The sequence below is a fragment of the Uranotaenia lowii genome, chromosome 2 (assembly GCF_029784155.1).
Source record: "Uranotaenia lowii strain MFRU-FL chromosome 2, ASM2978415v1, whole genome shotgun sequence".
Taxonomy (NCBI): Eukaryota; Metazoa; Arthropoda; class Insecta; order Diptera; family Culicidae; genus Uranotaenia; species Uranotaenia lowii.
The window spans coordinates 14,608,436-14,621,307 of record NC_073692.1 but is presented as its reverse complement, the minus strand read 5'-3'; the positions used below and the strand labels follow the sequence as shown (position 1 = coordinate 14,621,307).

Genomic DNA, 12,872 nt, shown 5'->3' with positions numbered 1-12,872 from the left:
CAATCTTAACCAGCAAACACAGACCCCCATTACAAGCTTTGGAGGACGCTAGAGGAAATATAATAAAAGCCAGATGATGTAGGAAAGACCCTACAATCCAAAAAAAGGAGGACATGTCAAGTTTCGGATGCAATACACAGAAACAAAGTTTATTTGAAACAGTTCTATAATCTTTTTATTGGGATTGAGTCTTCTTTTTGCAATTCTCTTACGTACCTTAAAAAAACATTCTGATGATATAAACTCTAAAAATCATGCTCTAATAATGATTGTGTGTTTTTCGTGTGATAAAAATATGATTTACAATAACACAAAAAAAATCTGCCTGGTGGTACGGCGTCAACAGCGATGGAGCTGGTATAAGTAGTGTTCTTTCACCTGTTACAAGAGTTGAACATTACTGTTGATGTGCTTCTACCACCACGCACTAAATTTATAAACAAAATGAGCGCTGCTATCTGTGGGTGTGGGGGATTGTTGTTGCTGGTGCAAGTTCTTCTGCAACGTGTGTGTATTGATTGTTTTTTTACGGAACATTTAAACGAAAGCGTGCAACTGGACACCTGGACAAGGCACTTCTCTCGCCGAGTGTGGTTGCACTGGGTACACTCTATTGGTAGTTACCTATAATATTGTACGGGTTACATACGGTATATAATTTGACATTGCTCTTTGTGGAAAAACTTATCCTGCTTGAGAAAATTCTTACATATACGTACAATAAGTATATTAAAAAAATCTGACCATATGTACACTGAACTTAACCAGAACACTACAAAATAAGGAAGATTTCGATTTCCATTTAAAGCCAACAAAAAAGTAGACAATGTTGCACTAAAATTGCATTTAAAGTCGTGACAACAATGTCGGTCCCTTCTCTTAAAAAACAACTACAAAGAATCAGTTAGTTTACACGAATTTTTGCACCGGATAGAAAAAAATCTAATTGCTTTAACTACGAATAATAGTCCTACTAGGTGCTCATGATATAAATTTCTCTTGCGTTAACATCATCACATTCGTTTGCAAATTTTGTAAATTTTATATTTATTTCTATAATCTTGTTTTCTTTTTAATGGAAGCCAATTGAAGAGTTGAACTTAATCCTAAGGGGGGATTTGCTTTTTTTATCTCTCGCAAACGGAAGGAAAAATATATTCAAACCAATAAGGAAATTGCTAGAAACCTGTGAATAAATGAGTACTTTTCTCGGCTGGATCAACCATTTGAACATGCGTTCATGCTCTCATGGTCGACAAAATTGATTACCCAATTATAACTGTACACTGTCAACCCTTTTTTCGTATCTCAAGTTTAACAATAAATCTATCTGCTAGAATGTTTCTTGGAGTTGAAAAAAAACGACATTCACTACTACTCTACTAGGTACTATTTAACTCTATTATGTTCAGGTTTGGTCACGCTCGAGGGGAAGAGGTCGATGCGGAAATTAGTTCTCTACACCCGGTTTTCCTCCTTCGCCCATAGGCGCTGTAAAACGCGTCCACTCTAGTTCCAGTTTCGTCGGTTTCTTATCGCATCTGTACACAAATGTTTGTTTTTCCTTCTTTCGTCCGTTAGCTTTCAGCTGAGATTAAACGTTTGGAAAGAAAATATTACAATTTTTTTGAACGATTGGCACATGTTTCGTCTGTTGTCTCGCGGGATAAGTCTAGGGAGAGTTCTTCATATCCGAATCGCGGTGTGTCGGTCGGGTTTTTTTCTAGTTGTATATCACACGTTGTAGTTTGCTACGTAGAATTTGTTGTTTGCAATCGTCCGCAGCCCGCGTCTTTCTCTTGCTGTAGTACAACTGGAGTACTACAGCTCCAGCCGCATGGTTGAATCGGTATCATTTCATTTTTGGTTGTGATGGCACCCAATGTTTTTGTTTCTGAGATCACACTCTACGTTACCGCGCACTCGCGCACATGATACGCGATCGTGACCCTACGACTGGGCTTTCTTGGGCGATTCGGGTCATTCGGACTGTTGATTGTCGTATTCAGGTAAATTGTTGGAAGAGGAGCGAGCTGCCTATTTGTAGTACATGGGTTCCGATTTGCTGAGGTCCGTGGGCATCATGCTTTCGTCGTCGCTTGCGGCCGCCTTGATGGTCGTGTGCAGATGATGTGGGGCCTGCTGCTGATGGTGATGGGGTTCAGGCGATGGACTGCGATCGCGTTCACGTTCACGCTCGCGTTCGTGTTCTCGTTCTCGTTCCCTTTCATGCTCCAGCTGCTCTAATCGTCGGTCCTCTTCCTGTTGCTGCTGCTGCTGCTGGTGGTGTCGTACTCCTGCAGCTGCGACGGCGGCGGCTGCAGCGGCCTGTGCCTGCAGTTGCTGCTGGTGTAGATGATGTAGGTTGTTGCTGATGGTGTGCAGGGACTGGGAGTTGATCGATAGGGGATTTGGCGAGGGAGGAGGAGATCCGTTATCCTGTTGGGATTGCTGCTGCTGGCGCAAGAGTTGGATGGTCGTTAGTCCATTGGCGTTCCTTATCAGTCTGTTGAGTAGAATCGTGAAGAGTAGATATAGGTTAGAATACTGAACCTCGAGCTACCTGGCGCAGTAGTTGACACTTACGGGTAACATTCAGCCGTACTTGATGAGTAGTATTTGCGTTCGCTGGTACTCAGATCGGTGGGTTTCATATCATCCAAATCGGTTTCCATCTTGATGGTTGCTGTTCCGTGATGCCCGTTGGCCCCATTGGAACTCGATACGGCGGACGACTGCGATTGTGTCAGATGGGGGTGATGGAGGGCCGTTGGTGAGATTGGTGCCCCTCCTCCGTTTATGTGGTGCTGCGAAGCTGCTGCCGCGGCGGCTGCTGCTGCCAGATGATGAATGTTAGCTCCGTTCGGTAGCAGAGACATCAACGAGTGATTGCTAGCACTGGCGGCTGCGGCTGCTGCTGCCGCTGCAGATTGGTTGCTGGCATTCTGGTTGGCAGCCATGGTTTGCCGCAGTAGTGAGATGTTTTTGATACTCTTCAGCTCCGTCGGATTGCGAAGAAATCTGTTGAAATAGCGAAAAAAAAAATCAGAAACCAACATTTCCTCCAAAACCCAACTCAATACTTACTGGTAACAGTGTCGTTCGCCCTGCACCTTGCGCAGAATATTCACACGGTAGTAGTAGCGCAACGCGCGCGACATCTTGTCGTAGTTCATCGATAGATGGTTTTTCTGCTTGCCCCAGAGCTTGGCCAAACCGGCCGGGTCCACAATCTTGAACACCCCCGTGTCCCGACACTTCCAGGCGATGTAGTTGCTGTACCGCTGCGACGGATCGTTCAGCAGCTGCTGCAAGAAGTCCCACAGCAGTCGACCGTCTGGAACGCGAGAAAAAAGAAAAGAGTTCAGAATTGGTATCTTTATTGTCTATCGGTTTAACATCTTGAATAGAGAAGTTTTGTAAATTGAACCGAACTTTTCCGTTAAGTCATTCAAGTTAAAACGATATTCAGAAACAAATTTTGAAATTTTTAGTCGAAAATATCACGTCTACACGGATTTTAATACTAGAAGAAGAAGAAGTTAACAGCTTCATAAGAGTGGTGATACCAGATTAGGAAAATCCTAGTTCATAAGAGAGGGACACTATCTGAATACACAGAAGTGATTTTCAATAGATTACAGTTCGAAAAGTACCCAAAAAAAAAATCACGTCTACATTAAATTTCTGAACGAGTTGGAAAGAAAAGCGCCAAATCGTCTTCCTTTTCAACCCGTTATTAGCAGTTCATTGTAGACGTAATATTCTTGATCGAAAAAAAAATCAATCTCAATATCGCACTTATTCTGCGCGTTTACTGTCAATGGATGCTGCGCTTGAATATTTGAGACAACAAATGCTGTTTTCAGTATGTTTCGAGTTAACATAACTCTTTTTGTTTGATGGAAGAATGGAAGATTCTATTCAATCTATTTGTGTTCCATTCTCGGTTCCAACTTAATAAAATTTCTGTTTATAGCAAAAATTACAAAATGGCCATCTTTCATCCAAATCCGTTCTGTTTTTGTAACAAGGCGTCACCAGCTAGAGTTATGAGTTTCTTTCGTTAAACATAACGCGGTTTGAAATAGTTCCGCTATTTCCTTAAGTTTATGACGGTAAAATTTTATCCAGCTGAATGTTATGAAATATTAGTTTAACAAATATGTTGAGATAGTAAACACTGAGAATGAAAGCGGAAACGTGTTGAGGTGATGGCTTTGCATTTGCACAAGTGACGTACAGATAAAATTTCGGCAAGTTCGTAGCATCAAATGTGAAGATTACAGAAATGAACTTTTCAATAGTTTTATTGGCAGATAAGAAGTTATGTGTTATTCTGCACACCTTTAACACATTGGCGGTTGGAGGTAAAAATTGTAGAACAAAATCATCAAAGTATAAACTTAGCATACTATTCTGATATCATAATGAATCGAACTCTGACACGGGTTTCAAATAACGCACGGGTTTCAAATAACGCACGGGATGGTTTTAGAGGATTAGCCGAACACATTTTGGATCAAGATGCTTTAGTTAACCATCGAAACTTGTTGTTGAAATTATGTGTTGATTTTTATTTGCAGTTTCGGATGGATTCCTTCGCTAAGCAACATAATGATTCTAAAGAATCTATTCGAAAAAAAAACTAACAAAGTTAATATTGTTTAGAGATGAATAAAATGTTGTTTTTAAAATTTACTATGCAATAAACCAATTACAAAGATTTTTGAATTAAAATTTGCTTGTGTATTTCATAAATAAAAGCCATTTAAAAAGCTGACTTTTTTTTACCATATTATCGTGTTTTTCTTCAAACATCAACTCTTTTTCCGCTTAATAGGTGATTTCTTATCATTGTTTTTAAAAACTTTTTTTTTCAATAAAAAATATATTTTTGAAACCTTAATTTGTCGAACATTTCATTATCCACCCTTTCGATATGTTTGTTGAGTGAAAATGAGATTTTGACAGAACCAGAGAACCAGAAAAACTGGCACACGCGATTAGTATGGGAAACGTCAAGTTGCCAGGGGGTTGATTCAAAATCAGTACTGTGAAGAGTGTAACGATATGGGCAATGACATTTTCAGTCAAGAATATCACGTCAACAATTTTTTTTTGAAAAAGTTAAAAAGAAAATTGAAGTGATAAAAATTTTTAATTATCTTTAATTCGGACAAGCTGTTGTGTCGCAGCTTGTTTTTTTTTCAAATTTTTTCCAGGAATTAACCTTACTTACTGTCTTCTGAATATTTCTATCTGTATTTTCTCATCAGCAAATGGACGAAAGAGTTGAGAAACGACAGTTTGTTTAATTTGGAAATTACATGAATGATATGACTATATGAATAAGCGAACTGCTGATATGAATTTTGGGCACTTTATTCCTTGGAAACTCTTTCGAAACTTGTGTTAACATGATATTCTTGACTAAAAATTTCACTTCTACTTTGTTCGATTTATAATAGGTATTTAATTTTAAAAAATCAACAACATGGCATCATAGCATCGGTGATAGTCCACTATCGGACTATCGACCGTAACGTTTCGCAACCAAACCCCGACTGTTACGAACGCGATGATAACAAACTGAGAAGGCTACACATCGATAGATTCGTTTCTCAGTTAAAGGGAGCTTATCTGAGCGATCGCATACGATCTTTTTGTTCGTTCGCACTGCAATTTTTCAGCTTATTTCTGGCCTACTAATGTGTGGCGGTTGATGCAATTCTATCTTCATCTGAACAAAAATTTGGTTTGTAATGATAATGCTTCTAAATAAGTTCTACCCGCTCCTTTTCACCATCTTTCATTTCTTCTAACCTTCTGTCCGTCTATAAAAAAATTATTATCTTAAGATGTCCCTACTAAAAAGGACATCACTTTTCATCGATAAGCAGTAACAAACATAAAATCACGGTGATTAATCCTTTCAAATAGGTATTTAATTTTAGGATTGTTTGAATCAAATAGATACTCACTTGTGTTGGGTTCGGCGGTGTCCGGGAAGAATTCGCGCTTCACTGGCAGGAAGGCGCCCGGTGTGGTCGGCGCCGACGAAGGTCCATTCGGGGAGCTGATCGAGGGTGGCGAAAGCGTCGGTGGCTTCAGGCTGAGCGAGTGTCCATTACCGGTACCGTTGCTGCCAGTTGAACCGTTTCCATTGGTGACGGATCCGCCCGAGTTGGAACCGTTGCTGCCGGAGTCTCTACCGTTGGATGTTGGGCCATTATTGCTGGCGCCGTTGTTGCTCAACAGCGAAGATACTGGATATTGAAGATTCTTGGTATCGAGCAGCTGCAGCTGGCCTAGGTGCTGAGTTTCCTTGGAGATCGGCGTCAGCGGAGGGCTCTGGTTCTGCTGGGCATGCAGCGGCAGCTTGCTGTCCGGGTGAGACAACGTAAGTGGATGGTAACCGGCCGTTGAGTTATCCTCGTCGGAGTCGGATTGGTTGCTACTGCTTCCAGCGGAGCTGCTGTTTTGGGTGTGACTGCTGCTGCTGCTGGTAGATTTTTGGAACACATTTTGGAGCTGCTCTTGATGACTTTGGGGTGGGCTTCCTGCTTGCGAATCAATGGAAGGGGCAGGGCTAAGGGTAACTGAATTGGATGCAGCCATAAACTGCTGCAGGTGAGAGTTGTGGAAGAACGGACTATCGGGAGGTGCCAAGGCGCTCCAGTTAGGCGTCGGGGGATGACTGTGGGGCGATAGCGGGTAACGGCTGGTGGGAGTTACCGGGCTGCTCGGGAGGTGGCGATGGAGTGTTTGTGCATCTCGCACAAGCATCTGGAGGACATTGTGTAGCACATCGCCGGCTCCAGGGCTTCGTTCTGCTAAATCGTTCTTGGTGAGCACACAGAGGGCCTTTCCGTTCATCTGGAACAGATCCAAATCGAACTTGGGTAGATCGAATTCGCGCTCGCAGAATCGCAGAAACACCTGAACTTCATCGCGACCCCAAATTCGGGGATCTGTGTTCAGCTGTGGTGGTAGCTGGGTCTTAAGGTCGGCTAACGGGCTCGAAGGTGCCGGTGGGTATCGCCACAACAAATCAGAACCCCAGATTCCGAGCGGGGCTGGAGGGTTCAGCGGCGACAGGGGGATCGGTAATAGCTTCATCTTGCTGGCGATATGTAGATGATGGCGATGGCCGTCAGGCGACGACGATGTGATTCTGAAAAAGGACAAAGAGGAGAGAAAACACAAGTTAGTATTAGAGCACCAAGTGAAGGGAATGTGGCGTAAAAAGAGCACATTTATCATGGGAAGATTTTCTCACACATTGAGGCAGTGGCAGTAGCAACAACAGAGCTACTGCAGAAAGGTCATAATTTCATTATACACACTGGTGGCTATAGCGGAAAAAAGCAATCCAGGAAATGAGGACTATCTTGAGGCGATTTTTGCTGCAACGTCCTCATCGTCAGTCGTGCACGTTTCGAGATGTTGCGTGTGTGTGAAACCGTAACATACATATAACGATGATGATGAGGATGATGCTGTCTCCCGTGAAAAGCATCTCGGCAGCATCAGGAATAGAACGGGCTGTACGTCGTACAACATGTTTTCCTTCCAACGATTGCCTTTTGCCACTGCCGAGAGCGCGATTCGAAATCTCGGTAGGAGGTAAAAACCGGGTCGAGAACAAGACAAGACGCGGCCCAACCGACCCAAACGAAAGATCGACCGAGCAGAGATGGAGATGTGGAGAGTGTATTCAAATAACATCCGCTAGTTCAGGTTTTCAGCGGAAATTGATTTTTTTATGATATGTATAAAAATATTTCTCATCTCTCCGTGTGTTCTTTCTCGGCCGTTTTGTGGCCCTTTTTCGGACTGTTGATTGACTCGAGTCGGCTTGGGGATGGGTGGGTGGCTGCTGGGGTAAAACCGCACCTCACCCTAAGAACAAGGGAGGTGAAAGTAGCACGAGGCAGGCAGAGGGCGCTTCTTGGCCATGGCGACGATGAGCAACGGCGAGAAGGTCAGTCGGGAAAGATGCGCGCTTTACTTGAAAAAAAAAGTAACAGAAGAGTGTGGTCTTTTTTGTTTCGCTTTTCCTTCCTTTCTTCTGTTAATTATTTTTTTTCCTTTATTGCTTTTTAAACAACACACCGCAGAAAGGCCTGAGGGTGCTGGTGCTGCTGTTGCTGGAGCACCGGCCGGGGCGAGCTTAATTCTTGGGCGGCGGTGTACGCGCTGCAACAAACAGCAACATGCGGTGTTCGGACACTCAGCCAGCAGTGAGATTCTTAAACAAAAACGCAGTTGAGCTCCAAGAGGAAACGGGATGTGTAATATGTGTTTACCACCACGCCGCCACGCACACTTCAGCCGCCTCGACGCACGCACGGGTTGTGATTTGCGCGTCGCCCTCTTCATGTAACATCTCTCCCGCGGTCATATGCGCGCGCGGACTTTTTTTCTTGAGTTGTTCGTTCGGTATTCGAAAGGCAAATATTTACCCGAATTCAACAAAAACGGATGAAGAAATGCCGTTTACCACCACCAACCACCCCTGAAGAGAAGCAGAACAGTGAAATGTTTCTATAGGTACATCTTCAAATTGCTTTGTAGACGTTGCCGTAGTACGTACTTATAGTTTTTCTGGTTTTCGGTAAAATAATCACCGGTACTGATTGTCACGTTTCGTACTTTGAATTTCAAACTAGTCTCACTACAGTCAGCTTAGGCGGGTCGCGCGTTAATGCCGCCGGCCAATATCGACACCAACGATGTGTGGAATTTTGTATTCCGACTTCAGCTAGCTAGCTAGAGCTCATTTGGTTAGTTCCTCATTTGAGAGGATAATGTGGATTTCTAGCGGGTGCGGACTCTTACGAAGTTCCTGAAACTGAATTGAAGAATTGAATTTGAGAGCAAATTTTCCGTCTGTTGGGTAACTTATTCCAGGTGTTTTGGGGGGAATGCCCTTGAAAATGGACATTTTGGGACTTATTCTGTGCGGCGCGTAACGTGAGATGACACATAATACACGTTTCGATCGACTCTTTAAAGGTTTGGAAACTTAAACTAACCCTAGTCCGACCGATGGAAATCTTCATAATCCCAATAACTGATACCTATGTTAACTTATTTTTACTTTTTTTGACTAACCGATTTCAGCAAACCAAAATTACAAAGAAGGCCATGAACATTGGTAACGGTGGTCATTTTGTTGAAGTGCAAAATGTGCAAAACAATTTTGTTTTTAATTCTAAAGTAAAACGGGTCTGAAGTCAGGAAATTTTCAGATTTAGAACCCAGCAAGGCTGTTTTTCAATGGAAGGATAAAAAATGGGAGAATAAATGGTGAGACGTTGAGGTAACTTTTCGAAAATCCATTAATCTAGGTCATGCAATCGATCAATCATTCAATCAAGCAATTTTTATGGAAAACTATCCCGATTTCAATTTTATTTTATCTCATTTTCAGTGAGAGGAAAGGCAGTAAATAACTATGAAAAAGAAGTTACCATCCTGGGCAATCTGCTCATCAACCAGTAACTGATAAACCAATTTTATTTTTTTTCACTATCCGATTTCAGCAAACCATCATGTAAACACGATGGTAATTTTCTTGTTGTTTTTTTGTGATTTTTTTTAAAATTATTAATTGTTAGATAAAACTTTTCCTGGAAGTTCCTGAATGTCAGGAAATTTTCAGGTTTTAAGGCAAGCCAGGCTGTTGTGCCTTTCAAGGTTGAATTCGGAAGAATAAATGACGTTGGGGTAACTTTTTGACAACCAATTTATTCAGGTGAGGGAAGTACTTTTATGTTCAGCAGTTTTATGCATAGTTGTTTGTAAAACAAGATTTGTTTTTCTATTTTTCTCAGGTTACATGCATCTCTTTCAAATCTGTGACTCAAAACTGGAATGCTATGTAATATTTTTCAATGTTTGTTATAGTTTCAGAAATTTCAGATTTAAGGTGAACATGAACATGAAAAAAAAACTGAGCCTATTTTCAAATAAAATCAAATCAAAGGGTATTCGATATTGATTTCAAGCAGGGTTATTTGTGTTTTCCAAAATATCTTTTACTAATTTTCGGTTGAGAACTGGGTTTATTATAAATTTTCGGGAACTGGTTTTAAAAATAAAAATATAATTCTTATTTTTGACACCCGATACACATTATATGTTAAAACAAAGCAGTGAAAATGATCCTTCCTTTTCAAAATGTTGAAAACTAAATTTTGAGAGGGTTTATAAAATTTTGTTGTAAAAACAAAGTTTTTATACATAAAATATGAATGTCCGAGATTCGAGAAAAAAGTTTGTTTCATAAGACCGTATTTGAATTTATCGGTATGTTTGTCTGAGAAGACTAGCGAAATTATCGATAATTGGATATTCCATCCTTAGAATTTCTTTATTTGAAATTGTTAAACACTTCCTAATATTAATGTTTTCTATTTATCTTTTTTTTAGCTAGAAGAGAAAAGGCGATAAATGACTTTCAAAAATCTAATGGCTTGAACAAATCATTGTTTTGTAACTACAGTATAGCGATATGCCTCGCATACATTATGCAAAAATTTGCATAATGAAATTAGAGATGAAGCCGCAAAATTGAGAAAAAAATGAATGAAAAAGGGGAATCGAACAGTACGAAAATTTCGATCACAAAATAGAGAGCATTTGGTGCTTTGAGAAGAAATGAGAAAAGAAGAATGGCAAACAGAGCAACGAGTTGCGCAAATGTTTGCCAATGTGTGACATGATATTCCGATATCAAATGTTTGTAAAATATGTAGTTCGGAATCCAGTGAATAATGACTGCTATTCAGAATGTTTAAAACAGTTCCAACTTCGGCAAAAATGACGAATTTGGAGGAGCAGCATTTTTTGAAAGATCCCGGAATGACGAAAGTTTTAAAAACTATTGTTCATGTTTCAAGTCCCGACTCTCGCCAAAATGTCCTTTCGAAAAAAAACTCTAGTCAAATTGCTATTCGAATTTGAAACTGATGGTTTTGAATCAATTTCAGCTCCAGGAGGTAATTTAAACAATGTGACATCCTCCAAACTGTATGTCGTCAAATGAGATCGTTTTCCGTCTATTAGAGTCCAGTGAGCTGGTGGCAAATTCTCATAACAATCGATCAATTCTTTGCTGGTCCAAGTTAGGAGCATGATGACCACGAACCAGAAAAACGGTCAACATTCGTAGGAGTGATTCAACCTGTAACCCACCTTAAGGTCGTTCCGAACCGAACTCTACGGCATACCTGCTGATTGACGCAACATTGCGTGCACGAAGGAGACGGGGGAAGGAAAGAATAATTTCCCGAAACTTTAAAAAAGCAAGGTGACTTCTAGCCTTCCAGTTTCGGATGTTATCGGGGGGAAAAGACAGAAAGTGGGGGGGCATTGTGTATACAGCGTGAAAAGATGTGGCATTCCCTGCGGCGAGTGATTGAGGACTAGCGTTCACTGGCTGGCACTCTCGACTTCGACTTTGTCTGGAATTGGATCGTCGTCGTCTTCGCACTGCGGGGTGTTGCTGCTGCTGATGCTGCTACGTACGGGTTTGATCGACGGAACCGGAGAATCACCGTGCGCTCTCGAGGTTCAAATAATGCGGATGGACCGTGGAATGAGGTTTATGTACGCTTCATTAGTTCCTTTTTCGCTTCTTTTTTTACTGGCCGGATTCTCCGGATTCCCCTCGCGTGTTGCGTACTCTTCCCAGTCCTGCCTTTCCCGTTTCGCTTTTAGGCCGTATACACGATTAAAGGACCGACGCTTTTACTTCTTCGACGATATTCTCCGTTGGTCGGTTTCCTTGGTTATTTTTTTTTTCTTCGCCTGTGTGCTCTCCTCCTCCGGTTGTTTTCATCTCTATACACAATCTTTTTTCCTGTTTCGTGTTGGTCCAAGCTGAGTAGAACAAACATGATCGGATCGTTTTTTTTTGAGGTCGATCGACACGATGAGGAGGAAACTGAGGCTGAGAGTGCGACGGTGACTGGGACTGGGATGATGAGGTGCGATCGCGTTCAACCAGTGCGCTCAGCCCAGGTATGAAGGGAGGCTCGCCGCGCGCCCGATGACTTGTGGTAATTTTATGTTTTTTCTTTTGTTCAAAGCTTCGTCCGGGTTTGGGTCCGGGTCGACTGACGAGTTTCACGGGAAGTGAAACTTAATGCATATATGTGGTACACAGCGGTGTTTGGCCGTCGTTGTAAAAACGGGAAAGAGAGGCAGCACTACAGAAACATTCTCGAGATGAGAAAAAAAGGCCGCGGCGCACAGACTCTGAGTCGAGTCGAGCCGAGAAAGAAGGGAATAACCGGTTTAAACGGAAACTAAAATGATATTATAAATAAAGTTCATAAAGTTTTATTCATTAGCTTTTCCTGTTTCGTCCCTCTCGTATGCCCTCGTTACCGAACGAATCCTGCATGCTGCGCTACCCTGACCGAGTCTTTGAGGATCAACGGACGAGGGCTTAGTACTCTCTGATAATGGCGGACCACTGCAAGACAACAAGTGTACCTGCACTGTGAAGAGGGTTGGCGATATAATTAGTTCTTCCAACTCCAGCATCCGACGAGATAAATCGGCGGCTTGAACAAGTCACTTCTTGTTGCGACAGCGTTGAAGTGGAGGGAAAACATAAAAACTAACGTACCCAAGAGAGGAAGACAGAGTGGCGTGGTGCAACTGTAAATTTAAATCGTTCCTCGGGAAGGATCGTCCAACCGTTAATTTTGCTTCGCAGGGGAACGAAAGAACAAGAGCATTACTTCCGCATAATACTGCAGTTGCTCGAAGCTTCTTGAACACGTTTAAGCACCGAAATACGGAAAAAATAAATCAAAGTAATAAATTGGCTAGGCAGGTGCGTGGAACCATCA

At 41.9% G+C, this 12,872-nt stretch overlaps 1 protein-coding gene across 1 annotated transcript; it reads right to left on the bottom strand.

Moving 5' to 3' along the window:
- Nucleotides 1-148: 148 nt before the first annotated feature.
- Nucleotides 149-8,998, bottom strand: LOC129746236 (ets DNA-binding protein pokkuri). Its single transcript, XM_055739795.1, has 4 exons — nt 5,985-8,998; nt 3,088-3,337; nt 2,587-3,021; nt 149-2,506 (listed from the first exon to the last, which is right to left on the bottom strand). Exons 1-4 carry the CDS (start codon nt 7,264-7,266, stop codon nt 2,038-2,040), a joined length of 2,436 nt encoding a protein of 811 aa, XP_055595770.1. The 5' UTR covers nt 7,267-8,998; the 3' UTR covers nt 149-2,037.
- Nucleotides 8,999-12,872: the final 3,874 nt, after the last annotated feature.

Excerpts from the sequence above, each read along its gene's own strand:
- LOC129746236 (XM_055739795.1), bottom strand. The coding sequence starts at position 7,266 with ATGATAAATGTGCTCTTTTTACGCCACATTCCCTTCACTTGGTGCTCT. Across the intron at positions 3,022-3,087 it reads GGCGAACGACACTGTTACCA|ATTTCTTCGCAATCCGACGG; the intron begins GTAAGTATTGAG and ends CTATTTCAACAG. Across the intron at positions 2,507-2,586 it reads AGTACGGCTGAATGTTACCC|ACTGATAAGGAACGCCAATG; the intron begins GTAAGTGTCAAC and ends TCTACTCAACAG.